This window comes from Centropristis striata, chromosome 13, assembly GCF_030273125.1.
Source record: "Centropristis striata isolate RG_2023a ecotype Rhode Island chromosome 13, C.striata_1.0, whole genome shotgun sequence".
Classification (NCBI taxonomy): Eukaryota; Metazoa; Chordata; class Actinopteri; order Perciformes; family Serranidae; genus Centropristis; species Centropristis striata.
In genome coordinates this window covers 8,790,324-8,817,185 of record NC_081529.1, presented here as the reverse complement: position 1 = coordinate 8,817,185, position 26,862 = coordinate 8,790,324, and the positions used below count along the sequence as shown (strand labels likewise).

The 26,862-nt window shown below is 41.5% G+C and overlaps 1 protein-coding gene across 2 annotated transcripts in view; it reads left to right on the top strand.

The window, feature by feature from the left end:
• Nucleotides 1–2,085: 2,085 nt before the first annotated feature.
• The window catches only part of smurf2 (SMAD specific E3 ubiquitin protein ligase 2), a 72,205-nt gene continuing 47,428 nt past the window's right edge, over nucleotides 2,086–26,862 (top strand). For both annotated transcript variants that reach the window (XM_059347629.1, XM_059347628.1), the window contains exon 1: nucleotides 2,086–2,495. In XM_059347629.1, the coding sequence (XP_059203612.1) occupies nucleotides 2,444–2,495 (52 nt within the window). In that variant the 5' untranslated portion in view covers nucleotides 2,086–2,443. The remainder of the gene's footprint in view (nucleotides 2,496–26,862) is intronic.

Here is a 26,862-nt window from a genome sequence, read left to right as displayed (position 1 = left end):
GATATGCGTGATTAGTACAGAAGAGGATTGGGGCTGGGTAGGAGAAAAAATAATGAGAGGAGGATTTTTTTTACATTATGCACTTTAAGAAAAAACTCGAAATGCAGAGAATGAAGTCAGCTTTTTGTGTTCGGTAAAGTTGAAAAGATATTCACAGATTAGTTGTTCCTGTGTCAATAAGTAACCAGAGGAACATTGTTTTCTATCTTACTGCAAGCTACAACCTGATTTTCATCAGTGTCATAAAGTTTTGGGGAAATCTGCTTTTTTGTAATTTATGTGAATTTTTTAGACATATATTAGACATATGGAAGAAACTGAGGTTTAAGCTTACAGTCTATGGAACTCAGAAAGTTGACCTTTTTTCTCGATATTGAATTTAGATTTTATTCTAATCATTTCAACTTTTTTCTCAAAGGGTATCATGACTTTTTTCTCCCTCCTTTCACAATTTTTTTCCTACCTGGCCCTAATCCTCTTCAGTGGATCAGTATTTGAAATCTGAAAATAAAATAGGCTATATAAAAGCACTAAAAAAAACATAGTTTAAAGTTTAGTGCCTGTTGGACGTATGTATTTGTATAGTGGGAGATTAAATAGATTTTTCAATTATGGCCAAATGAGGTTGTGTGTGAAAGTGCGTAGTGTTAATCGAACCTTTAAGCGCACTTTAAAACTCCTAAAGATAAGTAGGCTAAATAGACTTACAGATGAGATGAGTCAGGGTAGAAATCCAGAATGAATTGTGTTACTGACCAGGTGTAGGCCTATCACACAATCGTGCGGAGCTCCCCTAAAGGCGTCCAATCAGAAACAGTACAATGCCGCAACATGTCCTTCTAAATAATGATATTTTGAAAAATGAATTCAATTTTTCAAATTCAAAAATCTTCAAAATCGATGATGCACACCTTCATGCCATGCGTAAGCCACATACGAAATCTGAGGTCAGTCTGACTAACGGTCAGTGAGATATGCCCACACACACACACACACACACACACACACACACACACACACACACACACACACACACAGTGACGGACTCCCCCCCCCCCATGCCTCCATGGTTGAAAAAGCACGCTAAAGTGCCCTTTAGAGTGGTGAAAATGAGAGAAAGTGCCTTATTGGCTGCCCTTTACACATGCAAAAAATGAATGGGTGCCCTCTAGGGTGCCCCTTCATACAATAAATTATGATGATGTGCCCTCTAGTGCAAAAAAAATCAATAATGTGCCTTAATAAGTGCTCTTCTAGTGCCCTTCTGCCCTTCTGGTGCCATGGTGCCTCTCTTTGGTAGCTGCAGACGGGGAATGCGAAAGAGGCGTTGCTCTCATGTGGTGTCGCTATGACAAAACAACTTCATCGAGTGGTACTAAAATCTGCAATGGATAACGAAGCAAAAAGTGGATTAATAGTCTGTCTGTACCCGTAGTACCTAGATGGTTCGGTTCAATGGTTTTAATTGTCAGTAGCATATCAATAATTACTTTGATCTGGATCTCCTTTAACTTAATGCTAATCGTAATCAAGGATGAGGACTATTTTATCATGATGAAATCATAGCTTCTTGCATCATAGCTTCTTGCGCTGGTGGGGTCCCATGTTGTGCAGAATGTGCCCTTTTTATTTTTTCGCCCCTGCCCTTCAAACAGTCTGAGTCCGCCACTGAAGCAACACACACACACACACACACACACACACAGATCAGTATTTGAAATCTGGAAATAATATATATATATATATATATATATATATATATATATATATATATATATATTTATTTATTTTTTTTAAAACATAACATAATTTATGGGGGGCTTTAGGTTCTGTATGTTGTGTCTACGCCCCTGTGAAAGTCAGGAATTGTCATGAAATCAGGTAACTGTGTTTACTTTTGGCATCAAAGTAAAAATGGGGACAAGTCTTCAGCAACACAAGGAAACAGTGTGAGCAGTGTGTGAGTTACAGTGAGGTGCCACATGTTGGAGAAATGTTTCACTCCCCCAGGGCGTGCTGTCGTCAGCGGACAGCTCCTCCAGCTCCTCCTGAAGTGACTCCTCACTGGAGGCTCAACAGTTCAACTCTCGCCGAGCGGAGAGGAGGACCCGCTCCTTTACACAGGCTGCTCCTGAAGATGTGAAGATAAACACCGTGTTCCAGCGCCGCGGCTCCACACCACCTCCTTTACACGCTTCAACGGGGCACAAGTCGTTTCTAGTAAATGCACTTTGCAGCCCTGCAACGCTCGATATTTTCTTTTTTCTTTATTTTAATTTTTCGCATTTGTGAGCGATGGCTATGGCAGTTCACTTCACATCCGGGCCACAATGCCTTGACTCCATTATTGTCTAAAACTGGCGGAGAGGTTGATAAACCTTGTTATTTTTACAGTTAACGACACATTTTTATTAGGTGCAGTGAAGGCTGGAACCAAGAGGACATGTCTAACCAAGGAGTCCGGCGGAATGGCCCTGTGAAGCTGCGACTAACAGGTAGCTACAATGCTTTAAATCCCCAAGTCTATTCCCCCTCACACTAGCTAGGAAGGCTCGGTGTATTTGCTGGATGGGAACAGTTCCCATGGGCCACGGAGTTGGACTACCGCCGGTTCTCTCTCCCGTCATTTCAACGGGTTTATTAACAGCTAAAATGCATTTTAAATACTCGTTGTTTTCAGGGTGTTAGCGTCTGTTGTAAAACTGGCCGGCTGGACCTGTAGATAAAGCTAAATGTGGATATTATTGTTCTTGGAAATAGTCTGAACCCTGTGATTGTCGCCAGTAACCACCAGCAGCCACAACACGGGTCCCCTAGCTATAGATTGTGCTGCTCTGCCATGGAGGGGGGCTGTTGCTTTATGAGAGCAAAACGAGGGATAATATTCCGCATGTCTGTATAAAATATGCTTATAAATATCTGCAATGTAAGAGCGGTGCCTAACTATTAGACTGTGCATGCTGACAGACGGGCTCACATGAAGTTGGCTAGCCGAGGTTAGCCTAGCCAGACAGCCTGCCAGCCAGCTATAATCAAGCCTTTATGCCAGGACAAGGCTCTGTTGGATGACAGGCAGCTCCACAGGTCACTAGAGAAATTTAGATTTCAGAGGTGGGGGGGACACAAGTATCTTTAATAAAACTCAAACTCTTTCAGTTCACTCTGTTTTCTTGTAGTTCATCTAGTTTTCTATTGTTACTTTTAAGTTTACTGTTCCCTTTTTTGGTTTGACCTTTTGTAAAGCATGTAGCCTCCAGCCTCTCCTCCATCTCCTCAAACTTCTCCTCCTCCATCTCCTCCAGCCTCTCCTCCTGTATCTCCTTCTGCATCTCTACTATCCATCACCTGACAAAAATATATTGATGCATGACATAAACAGTGTGACAATTTGCGGTGTAACAATCATCAATTTTGATGACACGGTTATAGAGGATAAAACTTAAGTTGCACAGTTATCATGAGTATGGATGTATAAAATCACATTTGTAATCTGAGGTTTCAACTTGAGCGGCCGTTTCCCGCTTGGTCCAAGTCCCTGACGCTTCTCTTTTGGACAGTAAAAACTGCAGGGGACAAAAATGGCCTTTTTTGAAAAAATGCAGGGGACATGTCCCCTGTGTCCCCCCCCCCCCCCCCCCCCAACATTACGCCCGTGCAAGAATTTGCAACTGCCACTGCACAGTGAGCAGTGTCCCATAACTGCCTGCAGACAGACAGCTGCCTCATTTGATTGTTATTGTGGTTAAATCAGGTCGAGTTGTAGTCCTGCATGCATCCTTTTATTTCTGCATACACACTTTCCAGCATTATGCACTCTTCTCTTTCACTCAGCTGTTTGGTTTGTGCCTTTTCAACACTAACAGCAAAAAGGTTTACATGGGAGCACACTGTTTTGACTGGGAGAAGAGGCTGCCCTTACTGGTGTGTGTCTGGGACCTGACCTAAATCAGATTCCATCCATGGCAGTCATTTCTATCAGGAAGGGCCAAATTAAATATTTAAGCTGAGGCTGTTTCTGATAGGAGAAAAGTGAAACAACAAGGAGAGATATTAATGAGAGGGGTTTATTAAGGTCTAGGTGCAAGATGGCCAAGGACATCAAGCTTTAAGCTGCATTTTTATAGTTGTCAGTAGTTGTAGTTATAGTGTCAAAACATGAAACAAGAAGGAGTCATGGCAGAGAGGAAAAAACTGTCCAAAGTGTGGCTTCATTTCTTGCAAAAAAATACAACAGTGCTGCTATATATGTCTTTAAGATGATCGTTTCAAGTAAGAATGGAAACACCAGCATTTGTACCATGCAGGCAGGCTAAGCAGATTTTTTTTATTCATTTAGAAAACTCAGGAAGGGTTATGATCAGGAAGGGAATCTATGAAGAGTAGGTCTGATAAGCAGACTCAATAATAGCATATGTGTCAATAAATTTTATAAATTGCTGTTCCTAGTTTTTAGAAGTCAGTCATGCATGATCGATAGGAGCGTGGACTGAATAGGGTTGAGATCTAGCGTGTTAGTTTGTCACTGCAGTTTGAGATGGACCGCAGTGGTCTCCTATTGGAATGCTGAGAATGTGAGTCCTCTGTGACAAATAGCGAGAGCAGGACCTCACAGAGCAGCTCTCGTCTTGATGCTGAGTGACACGGTACACCCCTCCACGCTATATATCACCCCTTTCACAGGGTTCAGCATTAAAGTGAACCAGACATCTACTTGCCCGAATTAGATTTTTATCTTCTGCTTTAAATATTGTCTTATTAGCGTTCATCCAATACCAATCACCTCGGTCTCAAACTTGCGGCAATATATATAGTTTCGCCCACATCCTCTAATGCCACACAACTTAACTCCTGTTTCCAGGATAATTGAAATGCTCACTTCCGCTTCAGCTCATAAAGTTTAGCTGCTTTCTAAATTGCATACTTTTTACTTTTAGTATGTACTCCAGCTGCACTCACAAAGTATGTATTATTGCGTGCAGTATGCATACAATTGGGACATACTACTTTGACCCCTGCTGTGCAGAGGATTGGGGGTAAGAATAGCTAGAAAAGCATGCTGGCTTGCATTCTGCAAAATGTGACCAGCTGTAGTAGGACATCCTGGTACTGTTGTCATACTGCATTTGACATATTATGTACTGGGTTGTACTAAATCTGTTTCTGGCATACTAAATAGTATGGTAGGATGGGTATTGGAACACACAGTTTGTCTTTAGTGCGCTGGCATTTTCTCACGAGTGTCCGATCGGTACTGCACATGTGCAACTCTGAATAGAGATGAGGAGGAAGTGAGACGCCTCCTCCTTAGCTACTTCATCATCAACATTAGAGGTGGGGGAAAAAATCGATACAGTGAAGTATTGCGATTTTTTGCTTGGCAATATTTTATCGATTCATGGCAAGTAACGATATTTAGCGTTCCAGCGGGCCATCAATATTTTCGCTGTTTTTCACTTTTAGGAATATACTGGAGATACTAGTATCATATGAAACTAGAAGATCTAAGGAATCTATAGACACCATGTGCGTCAGGATATCGTGTCGGGAATTTGTCAAAATAATGCTGCAAAGTTAGACTTTCTTTATGTTTCATAAAAAAAAAAAATTCAGAGCAGTGAAGCTTAAAGTTGAGTAAAGTTTGATAAAATGCTGCAGTTGTTGTCGTCCATACATGTTTGATATCTCTCATTGTGGAGAAATGAAAAGACTGAAGTGAGATGAATAGACTGAGAATTTTCTCTTATTTGACAAAACATTGATTGAATTTAATTTTGTTGATGCAAAATGCAGTTAAACAGTTAAATCGCAATATATTGTATCACAATATCCAACATATCGCAAAATGCTCAAAATCACAATAATATTGTATTGTAACTGAAGTATTGGGATAAAATCGTATCGTAGGGCATCTGCTGATTAACACATTTAGCATTGGGGAAAACATGTTTATTGTCTTGCCTGATTGGACAAGTGAATTGCTAGATTTAGTAGCCAGACGTGGCATTTTACTTGCCCCAGGAAACAGGGCAATCTTTATTGTTGAGCCCTGTCTTTAAGGATAATATCATCTCTCTTTTTGCATGGTCTGTCTTAACATATTTCAGTGGATTTATATCTTCAGTACCACTGGCAGTCATTTCTCAGCACATTATGTAATGTTGTGCCATGTCATCCACGTGGTCAGCTCTGTCCCTTAGTCGAGCGCACGGTGTTCCCTTTTTGTCGCTCTCAAGTTTGCAGAGCAGTGCAGGAGAAGAAGCTCTATAGGAAGGCAGGCGTCTGGCAGTGAAGCCCAAGTGCTCACTTTTAGCAGAGAGGCTTCACTACACACTGTCATTATGTGTTTCTTTGTTTACGGCCACACAGCTGTGTATACTGGGCTGATTAGTCTGCTGCATAGGGAGTAATGGGCCCGGAGAGCGTCATTGCGACATTGTAGCTGCATGTTGTCATCTGTAGTCGAGTTGATTTTTGACACGTAGCTGCAGATGAATTTGTTTCCAGGCAGGTTGTGAATGATGAGTTGCTACATTTAAACAGGCCTGTAGCTGTTTGTGCTGTAGGCGTCTCTCCTCGCTGACAACCCCCCTGTCCATTTGAACCAGATGTTGCAGATGTTTGCCAGCTATTAAACTGGGAAAATATGGCAAGCAAGCTGCTAAAACTAACACTTGGGGTGAGAATTGCCCCTTGACAACATGGGACAGGTTTCCATTATGCTCTACAGCTGATCACTCCTAAATTATGTGACATACAAACACGGCTAATGGCATAACACGCATGATCCGCGGGTCATAAATTGCATCATTACGGCATGGCTCATTGCTTCGTGTGATCATTCTTAAATTGTGCCGTGCAGACATAGCTTGTGGTATAATTTGCACCACTTTCCATGCAACCATAAATTTGATGACACCCAGCTGAATGCCAAGTCACTGAGTTCCCTTTAATGTCATTGAGACTTTGCAGAAAAGGGAGCGCATCCCTCTGATCCGTCTGAGTCACGAGCTGTCTGTCACAGAGAAGTGAAATCAGACTCTTAAAATCAGTGAGTCATCAGCGGTTGTCTTTGCCCTCTGAATAAATCTTCTGCCCAGAAAGACGTGCAACAGAATATTAAATGAACTGATGTTTGATTGATTTTCTGGTCTGATTCAGATTCTTGACGTTTATTGGCCTTTCTGTCTTAGCCAGGGGTTTACATGTGACTTGTTTAGCATATGGTTTGCTCATCTGAATTCTTTGGCCCGCTGCAGACTCGCGAAGAGAGCTATCTCAGTGGGATTCCCTAGAATTCTCCATTCGCATTCCCACCTCTTCCTCTCTGAGTCACTCCTGTTCTTTCCGACTGTAAGCCTCTTCCCCCTCAGACTAAGTCCAAAGCATATTTCAATCCCACCCTTGCTAACTGAGCTTCCTCTGCGCCGCTTCTCTTTCTGTCTGATGCACGCTATGTAGGTAGTGTCTTTCTCTTCAGTAAATCATTTGTTGTTGCAAATTAAAGGACACTTACTTTTGTGTTGCTGCTAGAACATGTTTATATGCTTTAATGCTCAAAAAACACTTTATTATTGCTTTATCATGCTGCCAATGGCTGCTGCACCTCGACTGACACAGTGTCTGAAATGCTCTGTGGTAGCGCCTGTCTCTTTAAGCCCCCCTCCTAATAAAACCTCTCTATTGGTTTTCCCAGTCTTCCACATCTTTACTATTATCTGCTGTGTCTGAGTATAGTGGCACCATGAAAAATCATCAATAACCGCTTTTAAACCAAAAACCACATAATCAGACATGTTCTTGCAGGAATTTGATCTGAAGTTGGTGGAAAATCGGCAACATTGGTAACCAAGTTTACAGTGTAGTGGCACTTTTTGCCAATTGAACATGTTATAACATCCAAAATTTGGGGAAATTAGCATCAGCAACTATATACTGGAGCAGAGGGACCTATATAAAAATTCAGCTCAAACTTGAGTCAGCTCGAGCTAAGGGTTAAGAAAAAAACTGTTGGAAACGGAGCATTAGAACAGTTGGAAAATTTATTTTTTTTGCTCAGGGGTTTAAATTTAAAACTTTTAAAGGAACACTCCACCGTTTTTTCATATTAAAACATGTTATTCGGTCAAGTAAGATGAGTTGATACAGACCTCTTGCGTCTCAATGCGTGCACTCAATCGCCCTGGAGCGCAGCGCCACTTGGCTAGCACTTAGCTTAGCCCAGTTCATTCATTAGGATCCAAACAGATGGACAGTTAGAAGTGACCAAACTCCTCCACGTTTTCCCTATTTAAATACAGCTACACGAGTAGTTAAACGACCAAGTATGGCGACACAAAATAAAACGTGGCGCTTTTCTAAGCGGATAAAAAGGATAACTATAATGTATGGCGGAATAGCACTTGGGAGCACTTCGACTCGGTGCAGTAATATCATCACTCCTGAAAAATCTTCTCCCTCTCCCTCTCACTTCCGCTCCCTCTCACTTCCGTCAACAGAACCAACGTGAGCTGCACCAGGAGTAGTAGTTCGAGCAGAGCTGACGAAGTATTAGGTTGTAGGAAGATATTTGTGAACAATCATGGTTATAACGTGCATCGTAAAGGATTGCGATAACAAGCAGAAGTGAAGTGAGAGGGAGCGGAAGTGAGAGGGAGAGGGAGAGGGAGGGGGAGAAGATTTTTCAGGAGTGATGATATTACTGCGCCGAGTCGAAGTGCTCCCAAGTGCTATTCCGCCATACATCATAGTTATCCTTTTTATCCGCTTAGAAAAGCGCCACGTTTTATTTTGTGTCGCCATACTTGGTCGTTTAACTACTCGTGTAGCTGTATTTAAATAGGGAAAACGTGGAGGAGTTTGGTCGCTTCTAGCTGTCCATCTGTTTGGATCCTAATGAATGAACTGGGCTAAGCTAAGTGCTAGCCAAGTGGCGCCGCGCGCCAGGGCGATTGAGTGCACGCATTGAGACGCAAGAGGTCTGTATCAACTCGTCTTACTTGACCGAATAACATGTTTTAATATGAAAAAACGGTGGAGTGTTCCTTTAAATAAAACCACAATTCCAAAAAAGTTAGGACGTTTTTCATAAAAAGAAAATGCATTAAGTTCAGAGTGCATATTTATAAAAACCAAAAGTTTATCCGCTTGAATATAAATATATTGTTTTGTACAGCTGTCAATTAGCAAATTATTGCATTCTGGTTTATTTATGTTCCAAGCTTCTGAACTTCTTTGGATTCAGAGTTGTACGTTTACAGCATTCTGAAACACTTTGGCCACGTCTAATATTAACATCCGATTTTGTAATATATACTTTACAGAAATTAGGTAAAAACATAGTTAGTCCCCATTAACAAGATTTAACCATGCTGCAGCCAATTCTCAATATACTAGGCCCAGAGCTATTATTTTTGATTAGGTAGTTGCAAATTGTCCCTTTTCCTTTCACTTGTAAGATGACTGGCAGTTGAATGGACACAGATGCTGCTTGAGACTTATTTTGAAGATGCAACAAAGGCCTTGGAGTTTCACACCGGCCCACTGTGTGGCTTTGAGTGAAAGGCTCAGGTCCCTCCTTTTTAGTGTGAGTCCTTGCTTCTTCAATGCAGCTTGGTCTGTAGTCTACAGATGGGGGTCTTTGGATGTTGGATAATTGGAGAAGAAACCCCCACAGCTGGGTACAGACGGGGGTGTGGAGGCACAGGACCTGATGATCAAGACCGTTTTAATGTGGTCTGAGCTGGCTCTCGGTACATTCATGTGGTCTCAGTCAGAGCCGCTTTTACTGAGTGGCTGTATGGAAGTGATTTGGGTTCATCTGGGTGTTCAGACAGGATACATGGTAAATACACAGTGATTAGCTGCATATGGTGAACTATTGGCTCTACTGGACATGCGTTCTGAGCAAACATTTCCACATTTTGCTTAAACAAGACGTAAAAGAAAACAAATATGATGGTGGCAAAAGCAGAGAAAAAGAAACGGGGGTGGAGGAATCAAAGGGAGAACGTAATGAGCAATTATTGCACATCATTTGTAAACATTTTCCTTCCCCCTGCTGAGAGCCTCCCATAATTTTAAATTGTTCCATCAATTAATTGACTGGCTGGGGTTGGCTTTCCTGTTGGTTCAGCTGCTCTTCAATGAGGACAAAGCCTTCTGCGGTTGCTCTACCCTCAACCGCCGCCAGCAACGGCCCCGAGGAGACCAGATGTAGCAGGGGGAGAGGGAGTGGGCAGCTTCTTAGAGAGGAAGTGCTCCCCAGACCAGAACACTTGTCCAAACGTCACCCCTGACAGGTGGGGAGCAGAACAGTCCAGAAACCCCCTTTTGAGGTTCCCCTGTAATAATAAAGTGAAGGATTGCTATGACTCAGCAGGACTTTAGGCGTCTTGTGTGTTGCTTGTATCAATGGGTGGCTCGCAGCTCTGTCCTGTCACTGTATTATAACAGCGTGCCATGGGTTTGATTAGTGGGCGGCATGTGTGGTTTGGGGAGATTGGCTCTTCCTGCTGAGTAGAGCATCAACACTTCAGAATGGCTGCTTTGTAAAGTTAACAACAGATAATATTTTCCTGTATCCACACATCCTGTTTCATTTGGAGCCTGAAAGAACAGAGAAAACTACCCACCATGTTCTCTGTTTATACTTGACCGTCCTACAGCAGATTCTCAATCAGGGCTACTTGTACTCCAGGGGTGTTTCTGCCGTTGCCAGTGGATACGGAGAAAGATTGTTGGCCCTGGGATGAAATCACAGGACTGAATCTTGGAATTAGAGGTCGACCGATATATTGGCCGGCCGATATATCGGGCCTATATTTGCCTTTTTTACTTGTATCGGCATTGGCCGATGCGTGCTTGCGTTCGCCGATCAATTAGCCCATTTCAATGAGCCAACAGCAGGCAAGGCTCGGTGCAACATCTGCCATTCTCTGGTGAGCTGCTGCTGATACCAGAAAAAAGAAAAACGCATCAAATATGTGGATCATCTGAGGCGCCACCACCTCGAGGCCTAGAACAACATACACGTTGTTTGCTATCCAACTGTTAATATGTTTTGTTAATAAGTGTTTATTTATCGGCAGCACAGATTGGGGATCGGTTAGGACTGATGTCAAAATAATCTGCATCTGCCTTAAAAAACCAGCATCCGTCGACCAGTACTTGCAATTTGATCATTGAAACGGAATCAACTGGGGGAAAAAAGCATAATATCATGAAATTTGCATAGTGAGGATGCAATTTACAAAAAGCATGTTTTTTCCATATCACAGTGCATAGCCTAATAAACAGAGAAGAACTGCTGCTGTATTTTTGTGTCATTTACAGGCATGCTGCTTTGGTCTTTTGCTGCGGTGGTGTTTCCCTGAGGGCGGGGCTTAGCTTCTCCCCCACAACACACACAAACTCACATCAGTACTGTGACGTGGCTACCGGAGCGTATCACGGCCTAAAAAATTTGATTTGAAAAGATTTGATGCAGCTTGTTTCAGAAATATCTCTCAGCTTTGCTCCTTTGCTAAAAAATACATTCCTAGTCTACTTTGGGCAGAGCCACGGTGTGATCCACAGGGCATATCGACCCGGGCGGACACACGCAAACATGCAACATCCGACGACTACTGAGTCAGGAGAATGAGAGATTTTCCTCACATTAACTGAAATTTGTTAAACGTTTAATATTTTTAGATTCAGTTGTTGAGATTTTTGTTGTCCACCACATGATCAGACATGCTTTATGACAGCTTAAAGTGCTTGAATAAAAAAAATTGAATTTAGCAAAATTTAAACAGAAAAGATTTGAACCTCAATCTAGAAAAAAAAATCAAATGAATTTCATAGGGTGCTATTACAGCTCAAACAATAATAAAAAATAAATTTAAAAAAATTGCATAATTAAAAAAGATATAACCTGAGTCACTAATAGGTAATAGTTCAAGTAGGTAACTGGAAATAATTTACACTTCGAATGGTTGGATAAAAATATTGACAAATGTTTTAAAAAGTTATCTAAAATTAATAGTCACAAATAGTCATCTTCCACCACTATAAGTTGACCTTAACTCTGACAGTTCAACTGTATGAAAAATGACTGTAATGCTATCCATTTATGACTGCTGTATATAGTTTTACATAATTTATGTCCCGCTCTCTTATTACATGGTTCTCAATGGAGAGAGTGTCACTGCAAGTTCATGTGATGTGCCTGAGCACATACTGTATTTATCCACTGAAAGGGAATCCATTTGGGAACCGATGTAGCTGCAGACACCAGAACATCTGCAACACTACTCTCCAGTCTGCGTCGTATCCTTCACATCTCAGCTGTACTGACTGAGCCGCAACTCATCCTCTGGCTTATTTAACACTCTCGTAGTATATCATTGTGTGTGTTTCCACCCTCTGATTCTCTGAAAGTGCACCTGAACGCGTCTTCTTTTATTTCCATTCTTGTGATTTATGTCGTCGGTACGCTGGAAGCCATGGTTAATTACAGTTCATAAAGAATTTAAATAAGCATGGTGTATTCAGCCAGGATGAGTCATACGACATTACATCTCAGCTCAGGATCTATACACTGTTGCCACATTGCATGCTCGCGCTAGCCTCCAGCTGTACTGTCAGAGAGAGAGCAGAGAGTGAGAGTGTGTCTTTGGCCTTGGAGAAGTGCTAATCCTCCTGGGTGGTTTGGGAAAGACCTTCTTCAAAGGCCTGCTCTGTTAACCTGGCTGTGGTGGTTAATGGGTCAAAACTGGATTAGCAGTGAGTGTGAGGGAGGGGAGCTCCGGAGAGAACTAAACAGATTCGTGTCCGCAGGCTCTTCTCCTATCATTCCTGCCTGGCTGTTCTCCACGCTGTCCCTCCCACTGCCCTAGCCCCTCTATTTCTTGCCTATTTCCCAAACTAGTGCTGCCTTTGAAGTTAGAAACTCCACTTGAGGGTTTTTTTTATCAGAGGCGACTGCATGCATATCCAATGTCAAGCTAGACATCAAACCAGCCGTTTGACTTTAGATGCTCTTAGTTTTCTGCAGACACTCAACACTGAAAAGGAATATACTCGTTATCAGATATTTTAAAGTTTTGCTTGTTTTACTGATAAGCTGAGCCTTATGATTCTGTCTTTCACTAGCCAGGTTTCCAACCAAACGTATTGCAAATTTTAACTGAATTTTAGGAAAATTGAAAAAAGAAAATGCAATTAAGTGCTTGTTTCCATCCAGGACCATTATATGATTATTGGGAATTGGTTTATCAAGATAAGCAGAAGTTGGTGCCAATTCTCCAGTCAGAAAACTATTATAGGCCTACAATTTAAGAAGAAGAGGGCGCCAAAAGTTAACATAATTATAAGGGCGCCAGTGGAACCTCAAATGGCGAAAACCTGACAGAAATATGGTATTTTTGTTTGTTTTCATGAGAATGTTAATATTAATCTGTTGCTTATTTTTGTCACATGCTTCATGGATGTCCTCATTTATTCCCTGAATCTGTTTCTTTTGCACTTTTGTTAGTGTTTTCTACAACACACAGATTGAAAAAAAGCGCATAAAACCAGCTCATTTGAAATGCAACTTCTGCAGCTGTGGGAAGATTTACCTGAGCTTCATTGACAAATCAGATTGATAATCTAGTTCAGTCTTTGTAGGATTGCATAATCTAAAGAAAACGTATTGTGATGGCACACATACAGATTTATAGACTGTATTTTTCACAGTCTAAAGCTTTTTGTTGCTCCAGAGGGAGTCTGTCAAATGTCCTCATGTGATGTCACTTGAGTCGGTGTCAGTTTGAGTTGAATACTACAGGTAAAAAACATATCTTACCAGATAAGCATAACACACCTGAATTTCTAACAGATCTGTAGGCAGTCGAGTTGCATTAGGGTAACGTAGGTTCAAGAAGAGCAATTCATGGAATAAGAAAGTTATTTCTGATTCTGCTGCATGGATTCTGACAGTCTTTGACTGTCCATTGTGAGTCTAATGTTCTAGAAGTTCAATGCTAAAAGCATTAAACAGTTTTTTGTGACATGGTGCACATGAAAAAGCCCTGGTTCCCCCAGAATACACTGCTGATTTGCATATTATTTGTGCTGTTTTGTTGACAGTTTGAAATGGACAGTTGGCGAAATTGACTTTGTCACAGCTTTGGAACAACAAGTTTCTTTTCTGATTTTAAACTTGCACATCAAAAGTGAGAGACAGGCCTTGCTTTGTAGACAACCACTCAACCGCAAGACCTTTAACTTTTGAAAGGAATGCAACAAGGAATTAAGTAGCACCTTCCCATGTGTTTTAGAGAATTCACACTGCAATTCATCTGCAGCCCTGGTAAAGCCTCACTATCTCTTCTTCATTAATTGTCTTGCAACATTTTTGGCTCTAACTAAGAGAAACGTGTGGTGGTGCACATTTTCTTTCCTCTGGAAGGTTAAAGTGCAGCCCGGCCTCTCCTGTCACATTCCACTTTTGGATCTGTGATTGAAGCTTTGGCATTAAGCTTGTTTCCCCCTTCATGTGTTTGTAGGGATGTCTGTGATTATTATCATCTCTGAGCACTGTGCCCAGGTGAGATCACTCGGCAAGTTTGCACAAAGTCTCATTAGCTCTGATAAATATCCACACATGCAACGGCCGTTTGGTTTTCTCTGGAAACCGAGGTGGAGGCAGGGTGGTCGGAGCGTTCCTGCCCAGCTGTCTGATGGAGGAGGGTAACCTGAGAGTAATTCTTCAACGTGCCGGCTCTGCTTTAAACCTGGACGGACACGGGTTGATACGATTAACTCTGACTAACCTCAAGCAGATGGGGGTCTCTTAAGTCTCCAGTGTTACCGGCTGGAGGGTTGACGGGTAGGGGGGTCGGCGCAAAAGCCGCAAGACGCCAACAGCTGACTGGAGACGTCTGTCCGTGCCTCGGCCTGACGTTTGAGCCCCTTCAGTCCTCAGAGGAGACAGGATCAGAAGGGAGATGTTTATATTCACACCGGATCACATTTCAAATGGCACCTCTGCCGAAGTTGGACAAATACACCACAGGATTCCTGCGTAGCAAAAAAAAGTCTGACTGCACATGCATGGAGAAGCAAATGTGATATTTTAACACTGGGTTTTCTACTCCCTAACACTCTTGGACTAGAAGAATCCTAAATATGCAGAGGCCTATGGGTAGTCTCTATCCATTGTGTCTGATGTGTAACTGTCTGGCTGATAAGAGTCGCGGTTTGATTTTCAAGATATTCATTACGAAACTAACCTTCCGATCCAAATGTGGGAGTGCCAAATGCCTGATGAGTCAGCTGTCATGCAGATGCTACAGAAGCTGCAGACAGTCTTGTTGGGAATTCTCAGAGATGTAGCCTAATATTTACTCTCACAAAGATTATTATTATAGGCGCAGCGCTTGATGTACCTATTTACTGTCCACAGCTTAAGGCTACAAGAGTGTTCTAGTAGGGATGATAAGTCTTTTCATGTCACTTCCACATTGGTTTTCCCACGACTGAATGAAAGAATTGTTTGGGGTTTGGATAAATTAAGAAATTAAGCTCAGGCTTGTGATGGTCACATGCAGCATGCTCAACACAACAACAATTTTTTTCAAGCTTGTGTTTAAAGGAATAGTTTGGAGAAGCAGAAGGAGTTCTGGCACAGAAGCTTAACAATGCACTGCTGTGGATGGGGGGCACCTAAAAAAAAATTAATCAGTTTAAGTGTACTCTATATCTATATCTATAATATTTTCACTACTTTACCTTGCTGTCAGACAGCCCTCTTTAAGTTTATGAGGGGAAGCTGTTATTTATGCTCTCTTAAAAGCCACCCGACTCCATTAACAAAAGTAGTCATTTTACTCTGCTGAATAATGGTTTTCTACTGCTGCATCTTTCGATTTTTTGTGTTATTGTGTGACTTTGGTGAATCTGAACTATCCCCGTAAGATACATATTTTAAAAGGTTTTACATGTTGTTCAGATTCCCCCAGGCCTCGGGTCTCTTGTCTAATCCTCCATGTTAAAATTAACCTCAGCAGAAGAAAATATGGCTCCATCTGACAGCATGAGCTCTGAGAGATGATTTCATCGAAGCTTGGCTAAAATTGTGTCAGACACGATGACGCATGTCCTGCAGACGCGTGTCATCCAATTTAAACATGACTTTCAGCACATAGTAAAAGCCGTTTATGGTATGCACCTGCACACAGCGGTGTTTGGTCACGGCTTTGATCAACAGACCCCCATTTTTCTCAGTGAGACATCAGGGCTAGCTCACGTAGACAATTACTGAGGATGAACACGGCAAGTCACGCAAGACAAAAATAGCCTCATGGATATTTTATGCTCAGTCCAGAACTAAATTTGTTCATGTCCTGCTCAGTTTTAGAATTACTTTACCGAATAGAGCTGAAGCCATTAAGAAAAATCATTTGCAACTGGTTTGGTAATCAGTTTATAGTTTAAAAACAAAACAAAAATAGATTTTAAAAAATGCAAATTCTTTGATTCCAGCTCAAATATGATGATTTTTCTGCTTTTCTTTGTCAATTGTCATAGATTTTTTTTTAAACTTTTGATTGAACTTAACAAGGCATTTAAAGAAGTTAACTTTGGTAATGCAGTTGTAATAGGCCTTTTTTAAATACAATTTTTAATGTTTGATAGATTAAATGATTTGGTGAAAAACTACACACTAGGGCATGAAGATATGGGGGGAAAAAATCATATATCATGATGTTTGTCACTCCATCGAAATTGTAAGACCATTGTTGGGGTTATTTGGCGCTTTCACAAAATTTTGATGCAATAAAAAGACAGAAAATGACCTAATGTTACTGTAATGTAACTTTTAAAATGATGAAAAGTTCACACATTACCATTATTATATCCAAAATCTGAGACAATATACAGTCTAGCCATAATATCCATCTATTGCCGAGCCCTAATCTCAAGACATTCAGTCATAGAAGGCTGTGCAGGGCTTTCATCTACGATTACGACAGGATTACTGTGCTGATTCTTAAAAGGCCGAGGGTCCTCTCACTCCGACACATTCATTGGCAGGGTACACGGTAGAAAAGGAAAAATATGACTGGGTGGTAATGATGTAACACTGCTCCCAGATGAAGTTGTGAAATCATTCTTAGAAACCAAAGCTCCCCAGGATCGACAGGGGAAAAACAAAGTGGAGAAGCAAAGCGGCATTTCTGGCATTTAACACGGCCGTGTGGTGGTCCTCAACTTCTGTTAAACAGGTTGGTACTATCCAACCTCTCCACTGCAGCTCGGCCCAGGCCTCCGCTCTACTCTCCTCCATTACATCAGAGAGGGCGAAAGAGCCAAGTAGCTAGGAGAGCCGAGCAGCCACTGAAAACAACTCGGGTCCCGGCCAACAGTAGTGCAAGCTTGCAGAAGCCTAAGCTGCGCCCCGCTCTGATTTGCTCACTGTTTTGACTTCTCACTTAGCTGCAGCGGGGAAGGTACTGTGGAAGACTTTACTCGCCTGGATGACTCTCCGTTAGGCACGTTGTATCACAGAGTGGAAAGAGAGGGTGATGTACTATGCAGGGGTAACAGGAATGCCACTAAAAATTGCCATTGTGGCATGGTTTCCCACTATTTGGAGCCCAAAATAGTCGGCGTGGACTCCTATTATGCAATTACAGTGGACTGTATCACGGAGGGAAAAGGTGACGTGAGATGGATGAAATGTTCTCACACTAAGAATGTTGCCAGTCACTTTCCTCTCACGTGTGAATGTGCGTGGTGAGTTTCTTCATGTAGTCAAACAGGTTTTTGCATAAGAAGATGAGCTCTTTCCTTGCTAGCCTCAGTTAGTGGAGTTGTTACAAGTGTGCATCTTTTGTATGTGCAGCTTTTGCCTTTGTTTAAGGACTGGTTGGGTTAGAAAACAAGTTCAACAACAGTTTTCCACAGGCTGTCAGTCCACCGAGACATTTCATCAACTTAGATCAGCAACTTGCATTGTGTTTCTACATATATTAAGTAGCGCTGCAAGTAGGAGTGGGCGATATGGGCAAATTATTATATTTTTTTATTTCTCGATAACGATAATCTGACGATATCCTTTGAAATGAGATTTCTTTACCAAAAAGAAAAGCTGTTAAAATTATTTTTGCTTACCAGGACATCTATGGATGGACACAATGTAAAATTGCATATCACCAAACCAATGTTTACAATATTATCGTAGATTATATATATCGCCCATCTCTAAAGTACCAATTATTATTATCCTTTGATCTGTTGATTATTTTTTTCAGTTAGTTGCTTTGTGTTTTGTGTGTTTTGCAAAATTTTATAAATGCCGATTTCCCAGAACCCAAGGTAGGGCTGGGCGTTGTGGTCAAAATCTTTTTTTCCCATTTAGATCATTTCATTTCTCGATAACGAGATTTTTGATGAATTATCATGTTTTATGGTAATTCTGGTACAATATACATTTTTACATCGTTTTGACAGTATGTATTGTCATATCCCTATATTGACAGTATCACACAGCTCTAGCTGGGCTGGGCAATCCTGATATAGGTAATTTCATATGTCAATAATTATACATATAATAATATAGAATGTTTCTGCTAATTAAATACATACATAGTCTATGGTTTGCTGTGGTTTAGAAGTCAATACATTGTCCAAATTACATAGATCTTGCCAACAGGTCCGGCCACTGGCTTTTCAACATTGCAATGGAAATTATATAGAAAAATAGGTTTGACAGACATTTTTATATAATGTTAAAGATATATATTGTCATATCCCCCAGCTCTAGCCCAAAGTGACTCATTTTGCTAACATAGACAGCTTGAGAAATTGGCAAATATTGAAATTCCAGAAGTTTTAAAAATGTTTCCTTTTAAAAAATGACTGAAAAACAAGTAATTAATTAGGAAAGTAGTTGCTGGTTCATTTTCAAACTTTATTGTTGAAGCTCAAATCATGTTTGCATCTGATCATAGTCAATCATGACCCATCTATCCAATCAGTGTTAGTCCTTGGAGTCCTTGTCACGTAGCTGCATAAAATCTTGATTGTAAGAAAACTCAAAGTTGGTTACAGCTGCCAACATTGCACCTAAAATGAATCCGAAACAAACCTCAAGTCCCTGGACAGTTATTTACTTTGGCCGGTTGCCTGGATATTAACAATGTCTAATAATCACTGGACTTTGACGCTGCATCATTCTCACGTCGTTTATATATAATATCACCTCACAGATCTTTACTTCCTCTGAGTGACTCGACCTCTCATCACTTTACCAGCCACTGCTGAGTCTGATGTATAGTGATATATGGCGTCTCTCAGTCATGGCTTTCTGTCCTTTTATGAATAGAAGCTATGGAGATGTGTGTGTGTATATATATATATATATATATATATATATCTCTTCTGTCTTTTCTTTCCTCTTAGTCCGCTGTTTTTTTATGCTTCTGGTCACAGTGATTTGGCGCAACAGATGTCCCCAGATGTCCTTTTACTCAAGTGTGTAACAGGAGTCCTGGGAATCTACATTTTCTGTGTTTGCTTTGCGGTATTTAATGCACGTCACAGGGACTATGGGTTTCTTCATACATTGCACTGCTGGTTTCCTCTCCCCTCCTCAATTGTTGACAAGATTGTTCTTCCTCTCACTCGGGGCACATGTGAGAGTCAGACGGAGCATGTCTTTGAATGCCTCCATAATTTTTTTTTAACTTGGAAAGAGGGGATCAAGGTATTTTTCCCCTCTTTTTTTTTAAGTGTTCCTTTCTGTTTTCCTCTCAGGATAAAAATGATGCACAAGGAGATTTTGTTACACTTTTTCCTTTCTAATTTTATAAATCTTGGAAATTGCAGGTCTGTTTAGAGGTATTAGACGATTTTCCTGGCAGCTAGTAGTTCCATGATCACTCTGCCACCAATGACTCTAATATCTGTATTATGTGACCAGAAGGAGTCTTATCAGGTTTACATATTACATAAGTGGATTTGCTAAGATATAAAAACCTGCCAAAGCTGGGATTTTTCCCAGTGTCTACAAGTCAATTCGCCCTAACCACATTTCCACAGTGAGCCTGCACCCCGTGAAGAGTTGGCCTGACTTCCTGAAATTCTACCCTGCTTACTCACTCTATTCTGTCCGACTGCAGTTAAGGGCTAAAGTTAAGTGGTGTAGCCAGGTCTTTAAAAAGTAACCCACTTTTGTCGTGAATAGGGCTGCTCTGAATGTGAATGGGTGGTGTGGTTGGCGCTGTGGCAAATGTACTGGACTTCCCCATGAAGCCTTTTTTGAAGGTTGTTTGTCTGGTATCAGCTTTTGGGAGATGGAGTGTTTGCTGCTCTTCCACTTCCTTACTTTATCTCAGAATTAGGGACTTGCAGCAGCAACAGTTAAAGGGACTGGCAAAGCGTTATTCCACTCCCATATCAACACTTCCTGGTGTTTTAGCAAAGCTGTCTACTACAGGAGAATGACTGGTTGGCAATACGTGAAAGTGTTTTCATCGTATTTGTCATTTTGTTATATTAGCCTCTACAGTAAATGCCCGAAAAGGCATGAGGTTAGTTTTCACAGTAATCTTGCATATTAAAGTGTGTTTTGTGTTTAAATAAGTTTTGGGTCAAATTAAACCTAGTAATTCATGCTAGCAAGGTTTGATAAAGTAAGCTAGTTTTGCTCAAATGATTACTCTTGTATTTCTGTGTGTTTTATAATTGTTATTGCAACTTTCAGTTTGCAAACTGAAGCTTTATCAACTTAATTCTCAGCTCATTGGCTTATTGACGTACGGCCACAGAACTGAGCTCAGCCGTGTTTCAGTTCAGTGATACTGATACGCAGTCAGAGATCAAATAAAAAACAGGTTGAAAAAATTTCACGTGATCTTTCAAATTCTTAACGACCATTAATTGATCATCGATTAACTATTCCCATCCCTAATGGTGACCCGTTGGAACGCCGTAGACTAACCTTCAAACATGGACTACATCTAATATGATCAATTTTATCCCTGTTAATGACGGTGTGTCATCCTCACAATGGCAGTAAGTCGGTCCGTCACTTGCAGGAACTCGGGTCTGCATTTTGACCAGAGGAACCAGGGACTTAATTTAGTTCCCGTAAGAGATTGTTCCTGGTCCCTACCACTTTAATTCACTCAAGGACCTGCACTGCCCTGATAATATTAGGACAATCTGTCACTTGGCTTGCATTTTATTGCTGGTTGCAGCTATCGTGAACATCACTGTTCCTTATATGCTGCCGCACATTGTCCACCTTTGTATGTCCGTAGACTCTCTCACTGGTTGACATTTATTTATCAATCTATTCTTGGACTTCTGGACTCCTTACTTGTGTTTATACATGTGTAGAAAGCTCAGCCAATATAGCCTGCGTTCTCAGGACTTCATACAGATGCAGGTCCCGAGAGTCAGAACTGAACTGATGTTCTGCCCCGTCTACCTGGAACGATGTGCAGAAGGACTTGGAATTGACACATCTTGTAACTCTGGGGGAATTCAAGTAAATTTTAAAAGACAGAGAAATTGGATCATGTGATTTCTCTGTGTAATCCTGTCAGCCAGCTCGTTTTTCTTGTAGTGTGACTGTATTTTATTTGTGTCTTATGTGTTTAGCTTAACCATTTTTGGCTTTTGTGCTGCTCTCTTGGCCAGGTCACTCTTGGAAAAGAGGTTTTTAATCACAATGAGGTTTTTTTCTCCTGGTTAAATAAAGGATATTGATATTGATTGAGCTTAACTAGAGCTGCAACTGCAATTTTTGTATTCACTTGTTTTAGACCTGTGATACTGATGAATGGATTTAGCGAGTGTCATGTTGAAGATTAGGTCATCGTAGTTTCACATGGACATCTCCCCTGCACTGAGGCAGTACGATAAACTCTAGAAAATGAAATGGGGAAAAGGACCTGATACCAACAGTGAGTCGAGCTCAGCAGAGCTGTACCATGCAGTAAACTGGTTAGTCTGTTAGGAACATTTTGGTCAAAAAACACTGTTGGTCAGTTGCTAAGTTGGTTCAGTTCAAATTGAACTTGGAAACTGCGCCTTATTTCCTTCCTGTGCCAGACTGAATGCCAGCTTGTCTGTGAGCTTGCCATGCATGGAAGCTCCAGCAGCCAGCTCATATCAGCCTCCCTCGGCTGCAGCCCAGTGACAGGAGTCTACAACAGGCAGCGTTCAAGACCAAACATTACCCAACAAACTGTCATAGGAGACTGACTAGGAGACAGCTCAGAGATTAGCAGGAGACAGTTAAAGAACAGCTTCACCAGTGAAACCATCAGCACTTGTCAGTCACAATCTGAGTTTTTCTGCCTCCCTTTTGGTTTTAAGTCCCACAGAGGATAGGTAGGAGTGGCGGGGGTGGGGGGGAAGCCTTTTGTTTATAGAAGAACAATGCTGCGTCTGAGAGTGCACGGTCCTGGGCCTGGAGTCAAAACAGGGCAGACAGACAAACAGGCAGACAGGCAGAGGAAAGGTTGGAGTATGGAGGAGTGGGGAGGAGGTGGGAGTAGGGGGGAGTACTGTTCCCTGAAGATGTGTCAGACTGTCTGGCGGGTCGGGTCAGTGCACTGGACTGGAGGAACCAGGTGGACAGGAAGGGAGGTTCACAATGGGGTCAACCTGAGCTAGTGGGCCTGAAGAGATTTGTTTAGGTTCACACGCAGTTATGATTTCACGCAACGAGAAGATCGGCTGATATTTTGAAATGCCTCCCTCTCTCCCCCCTCCTTCTTATTAGGCTGCGTTTCCAGACAGTTTTGACTTGGGACGGTAATGGTGGAATATTACCAGGCGGTTGTCTCTGTTCCCACACCCCCATTTCCTCCACCTCACAGGCCCCAGTGTAATGGTTAACCACAAAGCAACAGACTACAAGCGCTGTGAACCCTCTTTTCCCCACGGTGCTCTTTCCTTTTCCCATGCTCCGTCTCCTTATTGTGTGCAACTCCTAAAGCGGCTGCATATGTCGGTTCACAACAGAAGAAAGTGGACTCCCAGTTCCATCTTGTCTCGACCAGCGATTGCTACCATGGCGACGCCCCCTACCCTCCCTCCCCTAGACGTCACGTGACCTCTCCCTCCCCAGGTGTTTGGCTTGCGTCTGGCGGACTTCATTGATTCGCCTGCACAGTAGGGCTCTTTGTGCGCCAGCCTGTGAGAAACCGGGCCCGTCCTCTCCCCACAGGTGGAACTTTAACTTCACCCCAAGGTCTCAGTCTCTGCTTGCACAGGGCTGCTGCTGCTGCTGCCACTCGGAGGAATTGATTTTTATTAAGAGACAGGCCCAGCAAAGGAAGGAGCTAAGCAAATCCGAGCTGATAATCAGCTGTGTGAGGTGTTTGTTTAGCTTTCCCTGCTGTCCTCGGGGAAGTAGCCCTGTTTGGGCAGTAATGTGGAAAGCCATTATGTGACTAATAAGCTGCAGTCAGCCGAGCAGCCACCGAGGACACACACATACACACACCCCTGATTCTTATGTGAGCCACCAGGTTATTTTTCCACTTAGTCACTGACACATTTGCCAAGTGTTTGTTTCTCCCAGTGGTGGTGTGTGAGGCTGTAGGTGGCTAGTCCATCCTGCAATGTTTCGATATATTTTAACCTTTTGTGTGGGTGAGCCTGTCTGCCCGCCGTCCTCAAATACCTTACCCTTCTTCTGTGGTCTGTTTAAACTAACAATGGTCAGTAAAAGAGAAGTGGGCCTTCAGCCTAAAAGGTTTTGGTCATTTATCAGATGGAAGAATAAGTATGTGGTCCCTGTTCCCACTCAGAGGTGTTGTGTGGAAGAGCCAATGATGGAAAGATGGACTTTCAGTTTAACTGCAATGTGGAGAAGTTAAAGTTATTACTCGGTGATGAATTCAGAGCCCTGTGTTACCAAATGCTCATTCTAAAAGTCTAAAATATGACTTTAAGTGGAAGAGGCCTCTAATGCTGCTGTCTTTGTTTATTGTCTTTTTAAATGTCTATCCCCGTCTTAGCGCCGCAGTCCCTGGCTGTGTGAGGCAGTGCGACCGGAATGAGAAACACAGGCGACACAGAGAAACCCTTCTCTCAGCTTTGCCTCGATACTTGCGGTCGCTATGACGACAGAGGATTTAAGATGGGCCGAGATGCACGGGGTTATGTGATGCTTTTCCGGAGTGTGTGTCTGTGTGTTTTTGTGACAGAGAAGGAGAAATTTTGAAGCCTAGATGGAGTGTAATCATACATTCATATCCCTGTTTAAGACAATATGTCACATAGACTTCACTGTTTAATACAATCATACTTGTTTCTTTTACTATATGCAAAAATGTGTTCTAACGTATAGACTATTTAATTGTTTTAATTAATAAAGTTTTTTCCTCTGAGTTTGGTGCAAAATGCAAAAAACTCAAAAGAAAATTGAAAATCTATATCAAGCAAATATAAACTGGAAAATTCACTAGATCAGAGCTTTAATGATGAGGCAATTTATTGTTCAATCAGCCAAAATCAGCAAGTTGATTACTTCAAAAGGCCAGACCTCAAATGCGATGATCAAATCTTCAAATGCTATGATCAAATCTAATAATATGGTCAAATATCATAGTTTTATTTGACTATCTTTGGTTTGTCAGAGAAAACAATGACTTTGAAGATGTCAACTGGGAAATTAGAATCATTATTTTTGACAAAAAAATGAACCAATTCATCAATAATGAAAAGTATTATTAGTTACAGAGTCATAGCCCTATCCTAGAAAAGAATGTCAACAAGGATATGTGACGACTGAGTGACTTTTCCCATCACCTTACTTGACAAAGCTTAAACATGTTTAGAGAAACAGCTTTTATATTTCCCTTCAGGAATAAGTATATAACTGTCAAAAACTGCCCATTTTTGAGTTTGTGATGCATATTGTCCAGGGCTATGAATGTCTGTTTATTGGTACTGAGCCGTCACCGTCCAGCGCATGCAACCACATGCAGAATACACACTTGCTGTGAACAGCATGTGTGGTTTGCACAACAAGTGGATTGGCTTTGGAGTCAGTCACACTTTAGCAATGGCAAATGAATCTCTGGAGCTGGAAGACACGCCTAAGGGTTCCTGTCTGGCTTCAGCAGCACACGGATATATAGTGCTGTATAAGACAGAGACTGTGGCTTTGTGGCGTTGCTCCACTGCTGTAGGGTGTGTGAATGGAGCATCCAACAAGCTAACATACACTTAACAGCATCACCCAGTAGGGTTGGGTGGTTTGACTGTATATTAGGGCTGGGCAATATAGCGATCAAAAAAATGTATCGATATCATTTTAAATGTGATATGGAATTAGACTGTATCCCACATATTGATATGTTCAATTTTTTTTTCTTTCTTTATATATATAAATGCTGCCCTTACTAGGGTTTGTCATGTTTAGTTCTTTTGTAATGTTCATTATTCTTTTCTCACATAAATATATTTATTTCAGAAAAGGATTGGCCTATTTTATTTCATAGGCTATTTTTATTTAAGATATTTTTTTATTTAAATGTGCACTTTATGGAGCTTTGATTTAAAAAATAAAAAAGGTACTCCTGTTATACAGTATTTATGTTCACCGCTTCAATAAAACTACTTGTGACATGCCATATTTGGCTTTGACTTTGACTCAACATTTGCTCTCACTTTGCGATAAAAGTAACGGGATTTATATCGTATATCGATATTCAGCCTAAATATATCGGATATGACTTTTGGTCCATATTGCCCAACCCTACAGTATTTTTTTTTTTTCTCTCTGCTGGACCAACTTGCACTTGAACCGTGACTCCTAAACCAGGACATGGACTAAACTGTGACTTCTGTGTTCTGTTACACCCCATAATATTAAGTGTGAAACAGCTTAGGTCAACCTCATTTTCCAAAGTGGTTTTTATTTTGAGGACAGGATAATATCCCCATCACCACCACCACACTTTAATGGAATAATGATGAATTTTGTCACTCACATTACTTTTCTAAAAGGTTAGCTCTACAGTTCTGATTCAAGCCCTGAATCTGTCCTGTCTAACCCCTCACCTCGTATTAACTCTGGCAACCCGCTACGTTATTTGGTTGCCACTCCCTGAGAACAGCGTTGTGTACAGTGTAGCCATGGAACAGAAATGATGTGATTCTAGCTGGCGTCTAAAATGAGCTTTTAATGTTTCTAGTTTTCTCATCATTTGTTTCATCTTGGGGCCATGTGTGTGCGCCCATCACATTGTGTGGCGGGCTGTGTGTGTGTGCTGACGTATGTGTCTCTCTTCCATTTTAATGTAAAGGGGGAGAGAGACAGAGAGCGAGCTCGTAATTATATTTGTCGGTGTGTGAGCATGAGAAAGGCGGTCCGGGGTGACCAATAAAACAACAGATTTATGATGCTGCCCTGTAGGTGCAAGCTCGCCCACTTCCTTTTCTAAGGGAAGGCTTCTGTCATCACGACCCCATTCCCCATAACGGCATAAATTTTGGGGCTTTTTTGTGTGCTGGCGGGTACAGAGGCCCCACTATTTCTATTAATGTCGTTATATAAAGCTTTTGAGCCAGGAAAGAAAATTTAATGGCCTTTAATGTATGTTGGGTCATTTAGCAACTGATGATATATCTCAGCAAGGAGTTCCAGATTACACTGAAATCTGGAGGCAATACTGAACTCATTCATGAGCTTAAAATAAAGTGTTCTGGTGTCACTTAATTCATTTTCATTTCATCTATTGATCAAAGCATTAAGCTCCTCCTTTCATTGTTTACCTCCTTACGCTTTCTACTCTCCTGCCCTACATTCAGATCCCCCTCACTACTCCTCTTTCTGTTTGTTTATTTCATTTCTGTTCAGAAGTG